Genomic DNA, 23,525 nt, shown 5'->3' on the forward strand with positions numbered 1-23,525 from the left:
GGAATTTAAGAGCCAGTTTCAATTCAGTTCTGGAATTTTGCACAAGCCTGATTTGATCAGTGCACAACCTGATCAATACTCCGGAAAATACTCCGGGCATGATTCACTGATTACAGACCTCCATGGTATCCATAGCAATAAGTGACAACCTCCAGAATAATGGGAAACCTTGAACATAGAAAGACAGTGTTTCTGTTCTTTATATAACATTTTCACAATTACGACAAAGATCGTTACGACACAATGTACTCTGAAGAAAACCTCTCATTATCCTAGCAGGGGTTATAGGGCAATTGGCAAAAATAGGCCTAACAGTCAGCTGATGGGATTCAAACACTAACATAGAGCTCCATGAATCTGTTATTCATCTGAATATTAGTGTCCTAATAAAACGAGCCCAGGCTCCTATGGGTGTGTTTGCCCTCTGTGTTTTTATGACCAGCTGCACATGGCTCCCTGCAAGAGAAACAGTGTACACATTTACCACACTGCACTGCCACAGTCTCTCAATATTAACATGTGAACACATGGAGACACACACTTACACACACACACACACACACACTTAACCCTCCCCCCTCCCCCCCCACACACACACACACTGACACACATTCACACAAGCACACCCATCCACCCCGATGCAGCTGCTAGCCTTTCTCCCTTCCCCTTGTATCTCCTCTCAGGCAGCAGTAAATGGTGCCAGCATACATATATCAGGTATTATGTCCACTTAGATTATGATATGACAGCTTAGCGTGCTGTTTGAAGCTGACAGCACATCTGTTTCATCAGGAGAGACTGATACCGGCATCTAGGACACCCATCTCACCATGGAGGAAGGAGATAAAGGGAGGACTAAAGGGGCTGTCTTTCCTGTCTCTCCCTTCCCTCTTCCCCCCTCTCTCTCTCTCTCTCTCTCTCTCTCTCACTCTCTGTTCTCTCTCTTCCCCCCTTCCCTCTCCTCTGCTCTCTGCCTCTCCGTCTGTCTCTCCTCATTCCCTCACTCACTCTCTCTCTCAAGGCGCGTTTTTGTTTGTTTGTTGGTTTGTTCATAAATGAATATTTAATAGCAGCTTCAGGCACTGACCATGGTAAATATGAAATGTTTGTTGTGATCGACACAATGCGTCGTTTCTTAGATCCTCACGTCATCCCGTCTCCTGATTGCTGTTGTGCAGTCTCCGTGTGCAGACCTTGGGTCGTGTTTATATGAGCTGTAATGTTTGTGGGTAAAATATGCAGTAGGATCACAGTGTGTGTTTAGTCCAAACAGTAAGCGAGATCCTCGCTGAAGACTGAAGTGCGGTGTAGTGAAAGCAGAGATTGAATATCAGAAAACCTCTGATACTAAATCATTCAGTAACAGGAAGCATTGTTGTCAAATAACATATTTGTTGTTTTCTGCCATGATTCTATTCCAATTACCTGCCCTAGAAATCTGAAACCAGCATTTGTTTTGTTTGTTTGTAAATTGGCGTTGTTTGCAAAATAATTAGGTGTTATGTAATGTAAACCATTTGATCACTGCATTGCTGACTCCACCTTTTGTTTCTGTGTTGCAGCGTATGTGCCAGAGGATGAGCTGAAGGCCGGCACCTTAGAAGAGGAGCACCTGCACGACGACGGCTTGTCGCTGGACGGCCAAGATGCAGAGTACCTCTGCAACGAGGAGGAGGACGATGCTTTCATGGGGCCCCCCAGTTTCCATGACTCCCCTCTCAGCAACGGCACCAACCCGGACGCCGGGTATGGCTCCCCCCTCAGCGACACCAGTGACCGCCTCACCGACTTCAAGAGCACTTCCTCCAGGGACGGCCAAGACAAGGAGGAAGGGTCCTGTCGCATGGACACCACCACCGCCACTGACCCCTCCATCAATAACAGCAGCAGCATTGGCAACAGCAATGCGCTCCACGACAGCTTGGCTCAGATGAAAGCCGTCTATGCAAACCTGATCTCTGATGCGTCCTGGTCCCGCATCGCCATGGACATCATGAAGGCCAAGCCGGTGTCCTCCAGCAGCGCCATGGCCCACGCTCCCGCTGCCCTCGCCGCCAAGGCTGTCACCACCTGCCCCAGTAGCAGCAGTGCCACCAGCACCAGCAGCAGCCATCACAACGGAAAGAGCGCTACAGTCAACCTCCCGATCAGCAGCGCAAACAGCAACTTAAACGGCACCCCTGCCACAACCCCGCTTCCCAGCAGCGACGGTAACAACAGTGCTGCGGGGGGCACCAGCAATGGGGGTAGTGCCGCCTATGACTGGCATCAAGCAGCCCTGGCCAAAACATTTCAGCAAACCCCTTACCACTTACTGCCAGAGCCTAGTCTCTTCAGCACAGTGCAGCTGTACAGGCAAAACAACAAGCTTTACGGCTCGGTCTTCACCGGCGCCAGCAAGTTCAGGTGTAAGGATTGTAGTGCGGCCTACGACACGCTAGTGGGCCTCACCGTGCACATGAATGAGTCTGGGCACTACCGCGACGACAACAAAGACAAAGAGGAAGACAATGGAAAGCGCTGGTCTAAGCCCCGCAAGCGGTCACTGATGGAAATGGAAGGCAAAGAGGACGCCCAGAAGGTGCTCAAGTGCATGTACTGTGGCCACTCCTTCGAGTCCTTGCAGGACCTGAGCGTCCACATGATCAAGACCAAGCATTACCAGAAAGTGCCTCTTAAAGAGCCCGTGCCAGCACTGGCAACCAAACTGCTGCCCTCAGCCAAAAAGCGCATGCTTCAGGACCCCCTCATCGCTCCATGCTCCCCTGAGACTGTCCTGGGGGGTGGTGGCGTGTCCACTGGCGATGCTGGGAAAGACGCTAAGCTAGCAGCTAACCCATATGTTACACCCAACAACCGCTATGGGTACCAGAATGGTGCCAGTTACACTTGGCAGTTTGAGGCCCGCAAGGCACAGATCCTGAAGTGTATGGAGTGTGGAAGCTCCCATGATACTTTGCAGCAGCTAACTGCCCACATGATGGTCACGGGTCACTTCCTCAAGGTCACAAACTCTGCCTCCAAGAAGGGCAAGCAGCTGGTGTTTGACCCTGTGGTGGAAGAGAAGATTCAGTCCATTCCTTTGCCGCCAACCACCACAAGACTTCCCGTTCCCTCCATCAAGTCTCAGCCTGTGTCCCCAGCTCTCTCCGCAGGTTCGGAGGAAAAGAAAGAGACACCAGAGGAAAGGAAAATGGAGTTGGGTGAGCCGGAGGAGAAAAAGATAAAAGAAGAGAAGGACGACGAGAAGAGTGGTGAGAGGGCAGAGTCGAACTCCACATCCTACAAGTACCTCAGAGAGGAGGACCTGGATGAGACGCCAAATGGAGGGCTGGACATTCTCAAGTCATTGGAGAACACAGTGTCCAGTGCCATAAGCAAGGCCCAAACTGGTACGCCTACGTGGGGGGGCTATCCCAGCATCCATGCCGCCTACCAGCTCCAGGGCGGTGTGAAGCATTCCTCCTTGCTGTCGCCATCTGTTCAGAGCGTTCCCATGCAACCGGCTTTCAATAGCAGCATGAGGGCCTTTGTGACAGATCCAGGGTCTGTTATCCACTCCCCCAGAAGTCCGTCGTCGCCGCCCTCGCTAAGAAGCAACGTGTCTGCCATGGAGGAGCTGGTGGAAAAGGTGACTGGGAAGGCCTCTGTGAAAAAGGAGAAGGAGGAGCGAATGGTGAGCGGAGATCGGTGCCGGCCCCTCTCCTCTGCCAAATCTCCCTCACCCGTGCGGAGAGAGCAGAAGGATGGCACCGCTCCCATGGCCACCACAGTGACACAGAGCAGCAGTCCCAGAAAGGCCGAGTCTGAATTGGTATGCAAGAAGGAGCCCAAAGACAGCCCGGTCGAAACCCCCAACCATGCGAAAAACGGCTCGGACACGTGCCGGACGCCTATCACCAACGGCAGTAGCTTGGGGATCATCACTGACCATTCACCAGAGAGGCCTTTCATCAACCCACTCAGTGCACTGCAGTCCATCATGAACACTCACCTCAGCAAGGCCTCCAAGCCTGTCAACCCCGCTTCTGATCCCCTCTCCATGCTCTACAAAATCAGCAACAGTGTCGTGGACAAGCCCCTCTTCAGCGCCACACAGGTGAAGCAGCCGGAGCCCATAAACAGGTTCTTCTACGAGAGCAACGACCAGCCCATAGATCTAAGTAAATCCAAAAGCAGCAGCAGCAGCAACGCTAGTGGTGATGAGCGTAGCGGCAATGGCACTTCCTGCTCTCTAGTGAACAGCTCCATCAATGGCAACAGGCCTCTGCTCTCTGGGCTTTCCCTCTGTGACACTGTTTCGTCTCCACTGCGGGAGAACGCGCTGATGGACATTTCAGACATGGTGAAGAACCTCACCGGCAGGCTCACCCCAAAGTCGTCCACTCCGTCCTCCATATCGGAGAAGTCCGACGTGGACGGCAGCACGTTCGAGGACACCCTGGAGGACCTCTCGCCCGTGCAGAAGAGAAAAGGCCGGCAGTCGAACTGGAACCCTCAGCACCTCCTCATCCTCCAGGCCCAGTTCGCCTCCAGCCTCAGGGAGACCCCGGAGGGTCGCTTCGCCATGACTGACCTGGGGCCGCAGGAGCGGGTGCACATCTGCAAGTTCACCGGCCTCTCCATGACCACCATCTCCCACTGGCTGGCCAATGTCAAGTACCAGCTGCGGAGAACCGGCGGGACCAAGTTCCTGAAGAACATGGACTCGTGCCAGCCTGTCTTCCTCTGCAGCGACTGTGCCTCGCAGTTCAGGACTCCCTCCGCGTACATCAGCCACTTGGAGTCTCACCTGGGCTTCAGTCTGAAGGACCTGTCGAAGCTGTCGGCCGATCATCTGCGGGAGCAGCAGGCTGTCTCCAAGGTGATCAGCGACAAACTGCCGTACGGGAGCCCCCTGGCTTCCATGACGGCGGCAGATGATGACTCTGGCTCCGGCGCCATTTACCAGTGCAGACTTTGCAACCGGACGTTTGTTAGCAAACACGCCATCAAGCTGCACCTGAGTAAGACTCACGGCAAATCACCAGAAGACCACCTGGTGTTTGTCACCATGCTGGAGAAGCTGGAGAAACAGGAGAAGGTGTGAAGCCTTGGCGGCGGCAGCAGACGCAGCTATCCACAGTACACTCCAGTGAGAGCCAGCTATGTAAACTGACCAGTTTCATTGCACTAAAATATATATTGATCACATTTACTGCACTGGGCCAAAACTGAGCCGTCAAAAAAAAGAAAAAGAAAAGAAAAAAGAACGAGAAGAATTAAAAAAAAAAAATCAGTCTTACTTTTGTTGTGAAACTGCCTGACTGGACCATGTCTTTTTATGTTCAAGTTTGTTTTTGTTTTTGTTTTTTTTCTTGCCAAGTTTTTGACATCTTATTTTGTAATGTATTTATATGCTATTTGTCCTGATCTGTGCATGTCTTTTAGTGATGTTGAACAAGTTTTCATTCAATTAATGCTCTTTAAAAATGACTACTGGTGACTATAGTTGTGGATTTGAAAAAGAACCATTCATTTGGAAAGAGGAAAAAGACTATATGACATGAAGAATTTGAAAATGAAATTTGTTTAGCTATGGTGGAAGCCCTTCCGGAAGACTGAAGTAGCACCTTACAGACAATTTAATTTTGTAAAGAGAACTTTTTAAATTGTTTCAATGACAAAAAACAGATTCATTTTATTGATATCCTGCTTATTTTATTTTTGAATTATTTTTGACATTCAACAGCTATACAACTGAAAGTTTTGATCAGAGGTTGGTTTGTGCGTTGCATTGAGAGAAGGATTCTCCCAACGGTCTGAATAATTATTGTATTTGCTGCTTTTGGTTCAAATCAATCAGTAAGAAGGCATTGCAGTGCAGTATGCAAGTTTGTTGTAAGACAAAAAAAGACAATGTTCCTTTTCAATGTAAAGTATCACTTTAATAGTAATTTTCAAAATGTATGGTTTGTTACAATATCTTTCTATATTGTGCCGCTTTAATTTCAACCCATAGAAGATATTAGTCCGTTATAATGGTTAGTATGGAAAATGTAAAACTCACATGACATATCTTGCCATTTGCAACAGCTCAATGTTATTTGTACTTTAAGATGTGTGCATTCTTTAACTTTTATATTGTCATTTTTATATATGAAAATCTAAAAAAAAATACCTAAACAAAAAACTGAACACATCCTGTACATAGATATACGCTGTAGAGACACAAATGTTTCCCCATCTTTTTGGAAAGAAGAAAAAAGCTCCTCTAGCTTGGTTTACAGGAAAACAAATAACTATACTTGCATCCAGTTTGATGCATGATAATGGTGTGAAAATACATGAGCGATGCACAATGACTATACAGTTTAATGTTTTATCAACAATATTGTAAAAAAGGAAAAAAGATCTTTTTAGCGCCAATAACTTTGCTTTGTTTTTCTTTTTTTATTTTATTTTTCTCAATTGTAAAATAAACCCCAAAGCAGTTGATAATGCATTTCTGTGTTTTTATTGAATATCACAGCACATTTCATGTTACATAACATAAACATAAAATAAAAAAGAATTAGTAGAATGCAACTCATCTAAATATATTTTGAAATGATAGGCAATTCCAAGTTCACTGTCACATAATTTGTCAGGCCAGCCAGTAAAGTGCATCTCCTGGGACTACTTACCAGATAGCGAGATGTGCTTCCCTTCCAGAAGTTTTATTGATATGTACATGATTGTCTAAACACATTTGCAGCAGTTTGCAGGTGTCCTCTTCTGTCACACAACATGTCTCCCTCTGCATGTGGTTTTGCTCATGAGTGCATTTATATATATATATATATGTGTGTATAAAAAACAAGCTCCCAGTGAATCCTGAACTGGCACGCTTCATTTTAGTGAAGAACGTCTGGTATAGTCATTTAACATTTAGAAATAGAATTAGATTACAGTGGAAAAATCAAATGTATTTCAAACAACACAAAACACACCAAACAAAAAGAAAAACATTTAAAAGGGTCGATGATAACTGATTCTGATTGCTATTGAATACTTTGCACAGTAGACATTACCAGACAATTTGGACAGAGCATGTCTTATTTGAGGCTGATGCCTCATATAACTGATTTAAAAAAAAAAATCCAAACAAAAAGATACAGTTGTTGAATGAAGGCTAGCACGTCCAAGCTCCTTAGTGATGTCTGACGGCTGAATAGTCATAAACTGATGTTGATGATAAACTATAAGTGTTCTTATTGTATTGCGAGCCTCATGCTTGGCTTGTGACCGGTCTTTGGAGCGTTCACGCTGAAAGAGCCAGTGTTTGTCTCGTTGGAGCGAGCGCATCAGTCGTCTGTTCCTGTCTTCCTGGAAGTCAACTGAACGTCTATCTCTATCTCACACCACCCTGCCTGTGGATCTGGTCTGATGACTATTGACATTAAGCCGATACATAAAACGGGGGGAAGTTCAACATCTATCAGAGGTTTTATTCTCCTTTTTTTCCCCCTTCCTCGCCTGACAAAGACGAACAGTGTATGTCGCCGGCGTGATAATAGTGCGTTTTATTGTTCGCCAGCGCCCAGGGCCAGGGGGGGAAGTCTCAGATGATCTTGAGGTGACCTTTAATCATCGGAGCCGTCTCCCTGAGCACTCGGGCCCTGCTCTCCCAGAGGCCCCTGATCAGAGCAGGGGTGTGCACAGAGACGCAGAGGCGCGGCCAAACGGGAGCTGCCTTAGCCGCAGCCCAAAAAATGCAGTGTGATGGAGCACTCCCTCCACACTCGCTTAAGGGCACTCCAATGTGATGGTCAGGACACATTCATAAACACACACACACAAACACACATAGATAGATACACACACACACACACTTGTATAGGGACATTCACTCGTAATAGATAGAAACACACTCATACAGAGAGAGAGAGAGAGACACACACAACTTCTAAAATATATACTCACGCTTGCAAAAGGACATTCCATAGGAATGGACAGGGACACACACTCATCCAAATACACACACACAAACAGACAAATAAAACCTTCACTCACACTTGCATAGGGACCATCACTACAAATGAACAGGAACACACACACATTTGGATGGGCTGCCCTGTCCAGTGTACAATTACACGGCCATTTCACACAGCATCACCTCTGTGAGTGATACACGCATTCATTCACAAAAGAAACCCGGAGTGGCTGGATTAGCCTCCGAATAAGGGTTACAGTTTCCTGGATGGTGGAGGTGGAAAATGGGGAGTGGAGGGTTAGGAGTGTGTGTGTGCGGGGGGGGGGGGGGTAGAGGAAAATAAATAGCACACAGATAAACACGGGACACTTTGAGCTGATTGCGAGGCTCACAAGGAATACGAAGGGAGAAAAACGAAGAGAGAGGAGGAAAAAAAAGCTTGTAGTTTTAATACCCCTGCGGGTAAACCTGTAATTTTGCTTCACCGTCAGATAGCTGTCGAGCCCATCCAGACGCTCCCTGCTTTGTTAGGGATCAGCGTGCTGTTTCCTGTGCGTATTCTATGTAAATTACACGTGATAATCGGGACGAAAAACACAATGCCAGTACCTGCGGTGCGGGAACGGAAACCGGGGCTAGATAAACGCCAGGCCGCGGGGAGATTTGCATAGCTTTTGTGTTTTTCGGGCATGCTGAACGTGCGCCTTTAGGATTCGCCGGGATTTCCTCGAGGTTTTAGCATCCGTGAATGCGGCTACCTCCTCCCAGGAATCAGACAGTTTATGGGAGGCCAAGGGAAGGTGTGGAGGGGAGAGAAAAATCAAAAAGGGAGGGGGCACAAGGGGGCGCGACAAACTAAATGGCAAATATGTAGGACTGAGTAATGTGAGGTAGTGGAAATGTTAAATCACAACCTTTTACTGGCATTTTCACACAAAGACCTCTGAACACCCCCCTCCTCCCCAACCCCACAAGCACACACACACACACACAAACACTCACACACACACACACACACACACACACACACACACACACACACACACACACACACACACACACACACACACAGTTGTTCCTCATTAGAGAAAAATAAAGTACCATGTCCAAAATTCTCATCATTGTGAAGGGGCCTTTCAAATGAACATCTCTGCCATCACTGACTCTGACCAAGAGTGAATTCATTGGATTCCACACATCCACACACACACAGACACACACACACACACATACAGTACATATATACACTACCTAAGGAGGACATTAAAAAGTCTCATATAAACAGCCACGCACACAGACAAACATGCCGAGCATGTGAGTTGGTACCTTGTGGAACTTTTCACAGCTCAGAGAGGGGAATGTGAGTCGCTGGAGCGCTAGTCTGTTTGTTCTTTTAATGTCAATATGAGAGGGACTAAGTGGAGACCTCCCAGGTGTATTTTAAAACTAAACCTACAGTTCCCTCCAAGCCACTAGAGAATTCACACAACATACACACACACACACACACACACACAAACGTGTGATGTAAAGTGCCATGGCAAGTATGCGGATTTTCCGAGTAACGTACTGAGCGCAACTGCCTAGGAGATCAGTGAAACAAAGAGACTCTGCCATTGTGGCTTGATGTGCAGACGCTTGAACTCGTCGCTCGCTCCAAACATGCTCTTTAATACCCAGGATGAAGGAGAGGGGGGTGAAAAAATAAACAAGAGCAACAACGCTATGTGACAGAAAGACAACAAAATATTACAAAGAGCATTTCACTGCTATCGGTGACATGGTGCCTCGCAAAAAAAGTGTGTTTGTATCCTGATAGGAAAACCATTGTGAGATTTCAAGTCAGTCAGGAATGTTTTTTTGCGGTGATAAATGTCGCACTTTTGTCTCCCGGCAACACTAGTGTTATACTTTATGATGATCCGTCACTGATCCAAGCAGAATGGAAAGGACTTTGTTTGAACTTTACACAAACAAGTAACTACAAAACGCAAGCTCTTGAACACTTAAATTCGATAAACCCTTGAACAAAATAATGAGCTGCATAATGTGTGTATATGTTTGCTCAAATATAGTAATTCTCTAGCAACTTTCAAAGTTGTAAAGTACATCATTTCTTTAACTTTTAAACCGATAGCAGTTGACAGTGAACGGTGGTAAAGCTTTGTCCCATGTCAGGTTCTGTCCCCAGTGGCTTTATGCTATTGGCAGACATGCCTGCCTTGTAAAAATGGCCCACATTACTGTTCATTTTAGCCACATTTGTTTTCAATGGGGAAGTGCAGGCCATTTGTCAAGGCAAGGTCGTATTCTCTCGCCGGAGAGACAAGTGAAAAAGTTGTCTATTTGTAGAATGATGGTGGCCGACAGCTGAAGCTAACCGATATCGCACATTAATCTCCGACAAAGCTTTTAGTTATGATTTTAGCCTCGACAAGGACTCTGGGTTTGGAATAACAGCCAGCCAGCGTCGAGCAACCCGTCTGCCCGCCTACCCAGTCTGCCGGCCTGCTTCCAGCCCCTTCATTTATCAGCGCCTCAGACAAAACAATGAAAATGAAATGGTTAGGAGCATGAGGGATGCCATTTTCTAAAGGCTCTGCCTTTTTAATGTTCGCTCATCCAGCTCATCGGGGACTGACGGCGGAAGGGGAAGAGGAGCCCATTCATTTTCTTTACTGGACGTCCAATGGCTCCGCTAAGAGACGTGAAAATATGTTGGTAGTTACATCTAAAAACACAAGATGATGAATTACAACAAAAAAGAAAAAAAATAGAACAAGGTGGGTAAGACAGTAGAAAAACATGATTTTCCAAAATACTGTCATCTCTTTTACATGATAGTTGCATCTTTCCTTATTATCCATTTTCCCAATATCCACATCAAGAAATTATTTGAGGAACAAATACTTAAAGGACATTTTTTGTAAACTGGTAAATTGATTAAGCACATTTAATCACACATAACGCAGAGGAACAAGCCTACTGTGCTGCATGACCTTGTATCACAGTGGCCTCTAAAGCATGAAGAGATCTCATCAAACATCACACACACACACACACGCACACACACACACACACACACACACACACACACACACACACACACACACACACACACGCTTTATCATTTCATTTGGTCTTCTGTCGGGGCAGAAGTACTTCAGAACCAGAGGCTCAGGACAAAAGAGCCAGAGTTGTGTATGACATGTGCAAGGCCGACTTCATCCATTGTCCTCCTGGGATGGCGCACGCAAAAAAAAGGGGGGGGGGGGGGGGGGGGTGCTTGAGGATGTGCCGCACCATCACTTCAAGATGACGTTGGTTGATTCTGATAATTGACATTTGCTTTCTCATGCATTTTCAAAACAGACCCCTCTCTCTCTCCCTCTCTCTCCCCCTCCCTCCATCTTTCCCCATTGAAGGATTATTCAAATGACCTTCAAAAAGGGAATGTTTTCTTCCGTTTTTGTGGCAGGAGTGCGAGCATCCATGCTGACATCTCAATTACTTATGCACGGCTCTGACTTCATCCAGCGCAGAGAGGCAATCACGGGGCCGTACAGCGTCCAGTGCTCAGTCATCTCCAATCAAACATCCACCCAGACAGACACACATGGTCCGACATCTCAGACAGCATTTGCATACAAAGACTTAAGGAGTATGGAGCAATATGGAAAAAAACATAAATAAGAAATGTACTGTTCGCAGCTTCAAGGGGAGTGGTGTGTGTGTGTGTGTGGGGGGTGAGGATGAGGATGATGATGGTAGATGTGATGGCCAGGGGTGAGGATGGGGGTTGATTTTGAGACAAAAATTTGACAATGTGACGCGTCTAAGTTCATAAGAGGTAATGTTTATGCTAAGGCTAGACAGTGGGGTCCCTCTGTAACCCCCCAACCCTCTTCTTAAGACAAGGGTCTGTCCCATCTCGTCCTGCCCCCTCCCTCAGAAAGTGACAATTGGCCTAACGTGGGGTGATGGAGGGGGACCAGTGACCGGCCGGCTTTTTGTCATTAGCATGTGTGTGAGTGAGTTTGTGTGTGTGTGTGTGTGTGTGTGTGTGTGTGTGTGTGTGTGTGTGTGTGAATGCTCAGTCTAAGATACACACACATGTGCAGGCACGCATACATACACACATAACAATGTGGGGAAACAATGACAAACACAAACAGATATTGGGCTTCAGTGACACACACACACACACACACACACACACACACACACTGGTGGATGCGAGGCTTCGGTGACACATGTCACGGTCGGCACTCTAGGCCCCACGCGGGAGAGGGTGACATGCTGCGCATAATTTAAACAGTGACACAATCTGCATGTCGAGTTGTTGATGTGTTTTGTTTGGCATGGACACAAGCACTAGCAGGAGAGACCGAGGGGGTTATTATGGACTGGAGGGAGTGTGTGTGGGGGGGGGGGGGGGAAGGGTAGGGAAAAGAGAAAGAGAGTGGAGGAGACAGAGAGAGGAAGAAGGATAGAGAGAGAAGGATAGAGGGGAGTGGAGATAGAGAGATAGAGGGAAGAGGTGAGAGAGCGAGAGAGAAGGACGGAGATAGAGAGATAGAGGGAAGGAGAGAGGGACTGTGACATGGCTTGCACAGATTGGAGGGGAACACTGTGACTGCCGGAGTCATGCATTTGTCATGTCCACTGAAAAGTAACAACGGCAAACACTAACACAAACATAACCCTGCACAGTGCATCTCCACATAGACACAAACACACTCTCACAAACACTTGGCTGCCTACTGAGGTGCACACTAGCCTACGGTAAGAGGGGCATGTTTTAGGAGTTTGGGTTATGTCTTCCGACGAGGAGATGAAAATGAGACGTGCTACCACTGCAGTAAAAAATGCAATGCAAATGGCAACCATGCCGACACAGTTCTCTTGGCGTTAACACAGGATATAGTCATTAGTGTTTGTTTTCATTTTCGAAACTAACATGAAATGCGAAACAAAAGATCATTCGCAGCATGGAAAACAAAATAATAACAGAAGCAATAATTTGGGTGCATTTCTCCACCCATCGATTTGTGGGTGGAATGCTGTTTAGCTGTCATTAGTTCTAATTCAATTCAATTATCTCGAGAGAGTAAGGTGGGGGTTGGGGGATAGTGGGGGGGGGGGGGGGGGGGGGTTTCTTCAGCAAGTGGATTACACATTTAACGTTGATGAGACATCACTGTGTGTTTGTATGCATTCCATCACGACTGTGTTTGTCAACCCTTGCCATCACCCCCACCCCCACCACCAACACCAACATCACCCCATCAACGCCCCTCCACCCTCCCTCCCACCCACCCGCCCGCCTGCCACCAAAACAGCTCTTTTACATGAATTATGCATATGAGTCGCCTCATTAAGGGATCTGTCCCGTGTCGGCGTGCTAATCCCCATCGCTAGCAGTAATAACAAGATTAGAGAGGGAGAGCGCCGCAAGCACTAGCTGCAGCGGGAGCGGCCGTGTGGAGACTGCGGGGACAGGTCGACCTGACCTCCACGAGGACGCCAGCCATCGCCAGGCTTGGCCCCGGCCGGTTGACTGGCTGTTTGGCCCATCAAGCCCTGTGGCTACGGGACCTGCTCGGCCACGCTTGCTATCAGCGCAGGTAGTCACATCAATTTGAAAAGGTGTATTTTGCCGGTCTGCCTTGACACTGGACATGGGGATCTGGGGCTTTATCCCCCCAAACAATGCTGGACAGATATATCATCATCATGCTGTTGTTGTTTCTCTTTGTTGTTTTTGTCATTGTTGTTTGTTTTGGATATTTCTTTTTTTTAAAACACAGTAGCGCTGGTCCACTGTCCTTGGCAAATGCCTTTCTTTACCAGTGACAAGGTCGTCACATTGTGCCGGTGAAACCAATGATGCTCTAAATCCGACATAAAACAACATTTCAGCCTGTGTTGCCGTCTTGGCAATGAACACATCATAAAGCACACACAATACCACACAAACACACATGCTCAGACTACGTTCTCGTATGACGGAATAGCTTTTGGATGGGACCGTCCTAATACACACTGCCACATCTGTTTGTGGTTGTGACTGAGTGGGTTTCTGTGCTTGTCCATGTGCAAGAAGCTAAAAGGTGCCGGATCCCAGAGCCAGCAACCGTGGAAAAGACAAGACAACCCGCAGAAAACACACTCCTATAAGCAGCAACGCTGGCTGGCTGGGTGCTGTCGTTGTTTAGACTCCATTAATTTTATAGTGCCATTCGGAATTATCCATCTGTTTAAAGGTTAACTGCCTTTTGCACTGTTGAAATGAGCTTCTGACACCCAGGGTTGCCTTTCACAACAAGTCGGCCATGTCTCCGACACCCCGGTATAGTGTCTTTTTGTTCTGTACATACATACATGCATGTACTATACACACACATATACTGTATATGATATACAGTATGTAACAATATGTTTTGTATGTTATGTGTTGTGTATATGTTGTGTTTGCAGATTGCAAACATTTTCTGAAGAGGAAAGAAAATCGTTCCAGAAGCATTAGCCAGCCTTTGTGGAAGACATTTCAGTAGCACACTGGTCCTCATTCATGAGCGCAGTGGCAGTGGCAGCGACAGCGCTGGCATAGCGAGCGAGAGGCTGCCGGGGTCGGGTGGGGAATACAATCCACTTAACGGCCTCGGTGATGGGGGTTTCATTGGCATAGTGAAGGGGGTGGGGTCACTTTTATGAGTCCCAGTGTCGCCGTATGGAGACGGCGGTGATTTAGTGCGCTGCCTGTCATTTCACTGTCAGTGTGGCGGGATAATCTCTCTTGACCAGATATACAAGGGGAGGGGCGGGGTGGGCGCTGGTGTGGAGTGCTGATTCTGTCTGCTCAATAAATAAAACGGCGTACCCCGCTTTAATGACATAATTCACACCCCCCGAACCCCCAGTAAAAGGAGGATTTCACCGGTTCAGAGTGGAATGGGCTGCTCTGCGACTGACACACGGACACCTTTGGTCAGAGACTCTTTCTACCAGTGAGGGCGCAGGCCTGTGTGAACAGCAGACACACTTTCTGTGGTCACTGCTAGGGTGTGTGTGTGTGTGTGTGTGTGTGTGTGTGTGTGTGTGTGTGTGTGTGTGTGTGGAGTGGGGGGTGGGGGTAGTTACAGCGTGAGCAGAGAGTAACGTGCACATCTGCTCACAGCAGCAAATGGGACCGTAGGCCCTCAGGGGAGGGTGTGGTTCGGTGTTGTGACATGATGGGACTGTTGTGACAGGACCACCCCCCCCCCCCCCCCCACCGTGACACCACCCCACCACCCACCACCCACCCCCACCCCCCGTGACACCACCGCACCCCCCAACCCCCTGCCCCACCCTTCCCCTCCTCCATCAACACCTTGCGCCAACTCTGCTCTCCCTCTCTCACTGCTTCCATGTTAAATCAGCCACACAATGTCAGAGGCAGAGATTAGGGAAGTGGTGGAGCACATGCCAAAGCCTCACACACACACACACACACACACACACACACACACACACACCCTCCATCCCGACTCTGTCTTCTCACATCCCCGACGTGATGGGCTGTCATCACACGTCCATCCGCCGCCGCCACTGTCAGGGAGAGGACGCCCGGCTCTGTGCCGCACGTACAGTAAGGCTCTCCGCAACGCTCACCACGGTGGGAATCCGCACTACGCGTTAGGCGGCGGCAGCAACGACAAAACCAGTCACAGCTGTCACTTTGGCTATTTTTGCACGGCGGCAGACAAATCAAAAAAAAAATTCTCTCTCTCTCCTCCCCTCTCTCTCTCTCTCTTCTCCCCTCTCTCTCTCTCTCTTCTCCCCTCTCCCTCAAATGGATGGAACATCAGGATACATCATTGCAGTACCCCACACTGTTTGACAGATGTAATTTTGATTAATCATTGCTAGAGATATTCAGGTGTGTGTATGTGCATGTGTGTGTGTGTGTGTGTGTGTGTGTGTGTGTGTATACGAGTGTACTGCATTCCCACATAGCTGCTCTGTTGGACCCTCACCACAAGCAGAAGTGAGAGTGCTCAATTGGGCAAGAACAGTCCAATCAGCTCCATCAGGACACACTGGAGGGCTAGACACCACTCCTCCCAAAAGGCTCTCAGAGATCTGACTTTCTGTGCTTATGCTGAAACTGCATGTGTGTGTATGTGTATGTGAATGTGTGTGTGTGTGTGTGTGTGTGTGGGGGGGGGGTGTTTGTGTGTGTCTGTCTGTCAGTCTGTCTGTCTATCTGTCTATTTGCACACATGTGTATGTCTGTTTGCATGTGTGTTTGTGTGTGTGTGTGTGTGTGCGTGTGTGTGTGCGCGCACGCGTGTGTGGGTGTGTGTGCTACTGCCAGGGTGAAGCTGTGAGCCATCACTGACACGGCTAGCAACAGCGGTGGCACTATTTGCAGACTGTGAGCTTTGGCCGAGGCTGACACTGATAGCAGGCGAACTGACACTTGATAGACAGCCAGCCCCACAGCTGGCATCACCACTTCATTGGCAGCTCAGGGGGATCTGTGCGGTACCACCTTCAAAGCCGCACACTAAGCTGCCTAGGGTTTGGCACCCGTCCTTCAAAGAAACACTAACGCCCAGCTACACAAAACAGCTGTTTACGTTAAAGGGGGGCTATACTAGTGTCATCTGTGAGGGGGTTCATTTCCCTCCTAATTTTCTCAGCAAATTGATAGAAAGTGGGATCTAGTAGTTTTAATGCTGGTAATTGTTGTTCAATGAATTTTATTCATTGAATTGATTTCATTCCCATTTTAACATTTTTGTTTTTGAGTGGTTTATTACATATAACAACAACTGTAAACTGCAATTTACCAGCTGGAATCTAGTGTCTGTAATTGTACCGCTCCAATCACAGATGTGTGTTTATAATCCGAGTGCTTCCCACTCATTCCTACATTCCTGTGTGCGTGCTAACGCTAGTGCTCTAGACTAATGCTAAAGGCCCCCCGTAGCGTGACAGGATGCCCCCCCCCCCCTCCTCTCCCCTCTTTACCCTATTGCCATAACAGTCCAGGATTAAACGTGGTGTAAAAATGCTCTCATTCAGAACTTGTGTTTGCCTTTTTTCTCGCGACAAAATAGGCAAATTAAGCCATTGGCCCAGCCTCCCGACACACACACATACACACACACACCTCCCCCTTCAAGCCTTCTTTCTGCCTGAAGCAAGGAGCTTTGAGTCGTCAGAAGCATCGAGCGTGGGTCAGCTATGCCTACAGGCGTTTAAGCCTAGGAGACAAGCCAGTCATCGGGGGCCTGCTGTAGTGACGAGATTGAGGGCACAATCAAAGAGCCACAGAAAGAGAGAGAGAGAAGGAAATAGGGAGAACGAGAGAGGGAAAGAGAGAGAGAGAGACAGAGAGAGAGTGAGAGAGAGAGAGAAAGAGAGAGAGAGTGAACAAAAAACAATGAAGTCAACCAACAAAAAGCCCGTCATTACTGGACATTTCTGCTCACCACTAAAAGGCTGTCCACAAGCAGAGTAGGGTACGATGGGAAGCCTTAGGGGTGGTTGAGGACAAAAATTCTCTCAGGCTTGGGAGGTCCGACACCCTAATGAACGACTCTTCAAACAGTTACAAGTTATAGCCAGGGCCCGTTTCCATTTCATGTCGGACTTGTGTTGTGGAAAGCACTCTGTGTGAAGAAACGCATTTACAGTACATTCCACAGGCTCAGGCCCAGACTGTATTGCATCCCTCTCTCCCTCCCTCCATCCCTCTCTCCCTCCCTCCCTCCCCACATACTACATAGTCACTCCTTTTTGGAAAGTGGCATTACCACTGCGCTTCAGGAAAAAAGAAAGAGAAAGAAAGAAAGAAAGAAAGAAAGAAAGAAAGAAAGAGAAGCACCTCTTCTGTCTCTCTCCCTCTGGAGGTAGAGAGTGTTTATCCACTGAGACTGACACAGTGCGACAGCCTTAATTAACTGTCTCACTTTACCTTGTTCTTATTGCATAACCTGAGCCTTATTTACTTCCATATTTATTTATTTATTTATCTTTCATGAAGGAGAGTTTCGACTCGGAGAGCCATCATCACTTGTGCATGATAATTAGAACTGAATGACAAAACCACTTGCCTACTTAATTAACCACTTAAGGAATAAAAAAACACTCTGAACACATATGAACAGCAGCTAAAAATGTTTTGCTATACAGCATGATTCAATAAAAAATCTGTTTGCCTCTGATGTAATTTGAAGGTGAAAACTAAGCCCACCTCTCTCTCTCTCTCTCACTCCCCTTTGATGCCAGTCATCTTGACACGCTGTAAATAATCTTTCAAGTGCTGATTTAAATATTTTTTATTACAATCATTTGCAGGTTCCCTCAGTGTTAATGATGAAGGGTTTAATTCATCATAACAATATTCACACAACCTCTAATTAACACAGGCGCGTGCACAACAATGCAGCCGTTATCTCTGTATGCAAATGAGCTCTCAGTCTGTTGCATTTGCTAATTTTATGAAACGGTGATAACTACACTCACGTTAATCTTCTTCGCATTTAACCCCAGTTTACTTTCTAATCCGCCATCCATAATAAACAAACAACAAACAATAATCCTATTAAATGCGCCATTTTGTCTTGCCTTTGCCTTTCTTTTCTCTATTTAGTTTCTTTCTATTTTTTCCATTTAATCTCAATTAGTAGGCAAGATCTAAATAGCTGACATCAGACATACTGTAGCAAACTAGCATTTACCCCACCCCCACCTCTTGCTGACCACCCCCACACACACACATCTTGCTGACTGCACTAGACACGACAGCGGTGGACCAGTCTTCTAAAACTATTTTAACGCTGTGAGAACGGAGCTGTTAGGGTTCTATTTGGAACCCAGAAGGGATCCTCTTTAAAACTACACAGATTACTGTAATCCACAGTTAGTCTAACTAGAACCTTTTGGTGGTGGTGTTTTTGTGAAATCATGCTGAGGATTCTCCGATGGTTTCTGTAAAGTCATAAGATATTATAGCTATATTCAGGTGTGCAGTATGACCCTCTTGAGACATCAACATGAATTTACTAACAAAAGATTCTTCACTGGGGAAGGGTGATATGAGGAAGACTCGATGAAGAATGTTTCGGAGGGGAATCTACATGTTTTGTATGAGGGACTGTACATACTTTTGGAGTCAAGCAGGACACTTTTCAGTTCCATCGTGCCATTCTATCCATTTGTCCATTAGTGTGTGTGATTTGTTTGTGACTCAGTATGTGTGTGTGTGTGTGTGTGTGAGTGAGAGAGAGAGTAGGTATGTGGGTGTGTTTCGACAGCTCCACAAGATCCTCTTAATATATCGGAGTGTTTATGCGTCCACGTTTATGGAGCTGTGTCTGTGTCTCTGTTTACATAGAGGTGTCTCTGCTTGTGTGTATGTGTTTACATAGCTCTGCAGGAGTTTACACTGGAGATGAAATGGACATGTCCACCAACGACAGCTCTGAGTATGTGTATGTGTGTGTGAGTGTGTATAGGTGTGTATGTGTGTATAAGTGTGTGTGTGTGTGTGTGTGTGTGTGTGTGTGAGTGTGTACAGGGGGTGCTGGAGATGAGGCGTTATCATGGAGTGACACTGAGACAGTCTGTTATGACATGTTGTTTGCGTTGTACCCACTGACAGTACGCGACCGCTCCGCTCATGAAGCCATCAAACCCTTGGGTCTGGGCCACACACACATATACACACAGACAGACAGACAGACACACACACACACAGACACAAGCACACACACGTCAGATCTGCCACCACAATTAGAACTGAAATTAGCAACACCCAGTATCATTACCTGTTGAGACATGGACGTGAGCTGATATGACAAGCTGCTGGTCTGTCTGGCTAACTAGGTCAGAGCGAGCAATTACGAGGGTTTGGGGCAATGCAGTAGGGTGGGGTAGGGGTGGGGTGCGGGGGATTCGGGGGTGGTGGGGTGGGAACGGAGGGTCCAGAGCGAGTATGAAGTCGTCTCAGCTCAAGCCCAGGAGCCATTCTCTTTAAGATGTAATGGCATCTCGTGATTAGCATAATGTCCCAACATGTCTAAGGCATTCAGCTCCATTCACATTAGTGGTGTTGGCTCATTATGACACTGGAGTGAGGGTGGGACAGGGGAGGGGAGGGGGGCGTGGGGTGGATTGGCCTTGCAGGACGCGTGCCATGTAAAATGCCTACTGTCTAACCACAACCCGTCACAACCTAGTGCCAAGCACTCAAAAAGACACGGAGAGAGCCACTATGGCAAAGATGTTGCCACTGACCTTTAGTTTGTTGGCACAGCTGTTTTTATCCACTCAACAAGAAAGTGATAGCTGTATTTCACAGGACTTCACATGGATGTGGTGAAATGTCTCTATTTGCAGCATGCCAGCGACACTCTCAGTTGTAATCCATGCCAGTGATTCATCATTTCTAAACAAACATGCTCTTATGCTCCCCCCTCAGTCGTTGAACCTATGGGCACGCAAAATGTCTCTTTGTGTGGTAATGTTGAATATTCTAAACCGCATCAGGATATGACTTCACCTGCGTATGTGACCAGTGTGCGCTGTTATCTTTTTTTTTTTTGTCAAAGAGCCTCGACACATTCACATTTATCACCCAGAGCCGTGAGCTTGTGAGCTATCAATCGACCCTGCCAAAGGGGGAGAAATAGACTGTTGGGCTTCAGGGCCCCTACCTCTCCACTCCGCTGGAGTTTTGGGAGGTCTATCAGTGGCTTTTAATCAATCCCCATTTTCTATATCATGTTCAGTAGCCCCAACATAAATCTCCACCGTCCACAGCTCCTGGCTTATATATAATGTATTTGCACACAAAAAATAAATAGAAGTGACAGAAGCAGTGGTTAACATGATCAAACATTCTACCGTAGGCCAAACAGGGCATCCTAGCCAGGACTGGGCAGGGCTGACAGGGGTGTGTGTGTGTAGTAGGAAATTACTGAATGGAGAGAGAGACAGAGAGAGAGAGAAATTGAGATAGACTGTCTAGAGGGAGGAAGAAAGAGGGCTGAAGGCTAGAAAGGTAACTAGTAGCTAGAAAAGAATGGTGAGAGGGGTACATATGGGTGGGTTTGAGTAGATTAGAAGTGTGTGTGTGTGAGAGAGAAAGTATATATGGGCCTCTTGCACATCTCAATATATCACAGTCATGAAGGCTAATCTCTCACACTGAAACACACAGGAAATACTCAGCCTGTATTCAGCCTCACCAGACATACTCAATAGCCACAAGGTCACAGTTTGTGTTTCTCTCTCTCTCTCTCTTTCTTTCTTTCTTTCATTCTTTCTTTCTGTCTTTCTTTCTTTCTTTCAGTGCACTCCTTTCTGTTGTTTGTTTGAGGACAGTACTTCTCCTCTATCCTCTCTGTGATGGTAAAAGGAAAGTTGAGCAGGATGTAGATGTTGATATCCTAATGGTGTTTTCTATTCTTGTAAGGTGTCGTATGTTGATTTATTTTCATTTTTATAAATCTATGAAGATTCCTGATGTTTTTGAGGAAAAATGGTGCTACAACAGTGTGATGTGTGTTGTTGAGAATGACAAGCTACAGATTCCACATTACTTAAATTAACTTTCCTTTGAGTACAGTGTCAAGTTGATCTTGATGTATTTTTAAGATTGTAATAAAGAGTTTTTTAAAATTCAATTCTCTGTGATGACATGAAGGAGGTCGGGAGACGTAGTAATGAATGGGACACAAATGGTTCAGCGGGAGCATTTGACGTGGTCGGCCATATTGAGGTTAAATGGCTGGTGCATGCATTCCAATAAGCATGACATTGTGCAGTAACAATGGCACGGTCATTTTCTTGTATTATCCTGCAGTGTACTTCCTCCATGAAAGCAATAATTTATCCTTTACTGCGCATAATCTCTCTCTTCCTCTCTCTCTCTCTCTCTCACACACACACACACACACACACAAACACCAGAAAAACACACAGACAAACACAGACATGCATCCACATGTAGCACACAGCTCTGTTGTCTATGGTGAATGCTTGTGTTGAACTGGGGCAAAGATGCTTCTCACAGTGACACACACACACACACACACACAAACACACACACACACACACTCACACACTGTCTCTCTCTCACCCTGGTCCTGTCTCCGTGGCTGGGGTGTCTAGGCCTGGGCTTGATTGAAACAAACGGGCCCTGATTGCTGATCATTCAGCTGTAAAGAGCAGCAAGGATGCAAGCTAATGGAAAAATGGAGCTGATTTGAGCAGCGCCGCGCGTCACTCACCCTGCCAACCTCTCCACCCCTGGTCCATGTCTCGCATACACACACTCACACACACACACACACACACACACACACACACACAACACACACATGCACACAATACACACTCACACCAGCCTGTGCCCTGAGTGATGGGAGATTGTGTCGCTACAAGCTGCTTGCAGTATGGCGAGGAAAGGGGTGATGAGAGAGAGAGAGAGAGAGAGTGCATTAGGGGAAGAAATGGAAATAGTGAATGGGTTAAGAGAGAGAGAGAGAGAGAGAGAGAGAGATGACACAAGATAAATACAAGAGGGGGAGAGGGGACAGATCCCCCCGCTCTCATCACTGTCTGCCATGTTTATATGGCCAGCTTGTTACTGACTGACTGTGAAAGGGCTGTGAGGAAGATTAGCCGGTCCAGAGAGGGACACCCACACCCACACACACACACGCCTCCCACCCTGAGAGTGGTGGCCGTGGTTTAAGAAGGGCTGGTCAATCCCTGTGAAACCTCTTAATGGCCTCTGGAAGGATAACAATGATCAAGCTGCTGTCATCTGTCTGCAAGAGAGCTAGCGCTAGCACTGAGCCTGATGACTGGCTAACGCAGATCAAACAGCAAAACAATGGCCCTGAAACCCCCTATCAGTTTCAATACTTGTTCAAAGCACTTAGCATTTTTAGCATTTTTTAAAGTCCTAATTAGCGACAAGCACAAGTGCCTGTTTGGGTGGGGGAGAGGAGGTGGCAGAGGAAGAAGTGATGCACTTTAAAGTATCGCAATCACATATCTCAATTAGCATTTTTTTTTGTCGGCGCCAGCCTTGGGTATAAAGACAATAATTGACTGGCAAAAGGCATTTGCAATCCTGGTGGAATATTATGCATATGCAGCAAAAGAGATAAAAGGTTTGGAGACGGACCCCCCTTACTCCACCCCCAACATCACCACTTCAGCTTCCCCCACACCCTCCCAACACGTGTGGCCGCCTGGATGAGAGGTCAGCACTGAAGAGTGGTGGTAATGGCTACCAGTTGTCATTAGGACGGCTGAACCTGGCTGAGCAAAAGAAGATAATATATGTATCTATAAACCTGTGGCCATAAATTAAAATCCCTTGACCCCGTATAAACAAAATTAGCCATTTGGGCAGTGTTGCAGGCAATAAAGTGAGTATATAACAAGCGGAAAAGCAGTCTAATTGACGGCCATTATGGAAAGTGATGCACAGAGGGTAGGGGGGGAAAAGACTCAAGAGCGCAAAGATTTTCATTTCCACTCTCAACCCCCCCCTTTT

General features: G+C 46.9%; 1 protein-coding gene across 3 annotated transcripts in view; it reads left to right on the plus strand.

Moving 5' to 3' along the window:
- The window catches only part of LOC121720595 (teashirt homolog 1-like), a 33,804-nt gene extending 27,329 nt beyond the window's left edge, over positions 1-6,475 (plus strand). For all 3 annotated transcript variants that reach the window (XM_042106875.1, XM_042106876.1, XM_042106874.1), the window contains one exon: positions 1,563-6,475. In XM_042106875.1, the coding sequence (XP_041962809.1) occupies positions 1,563-5,089 (3,527 nt within the window). In that variant the 3' untranslated portion in view covers positions 5,090-6,475. The remainder of the gene's footprint in view (positions 1-1,562) is intronic.
- The last annotated feature ends 17,050 nt before the right edge of the window (positions 6,476-23,525 follow it).

The sequence above is a fragment of the Alosa sapidissima genome, chromosome 10 (genome assembly GCF_018492685.1).
Source record: "Alosa sapidissima isolate fAloSap1 chromosome 10, fAloSap1.pri, whole genome shotgun sequence".
In the NCBI taxonomy this organism is placed as follows: domain Eukaryota; kingdom Metazoa; phylum Chordata; class Actinopteri; order Clupeiformes; family Clupeidae; genus Alosa; species Alosa sapidissima.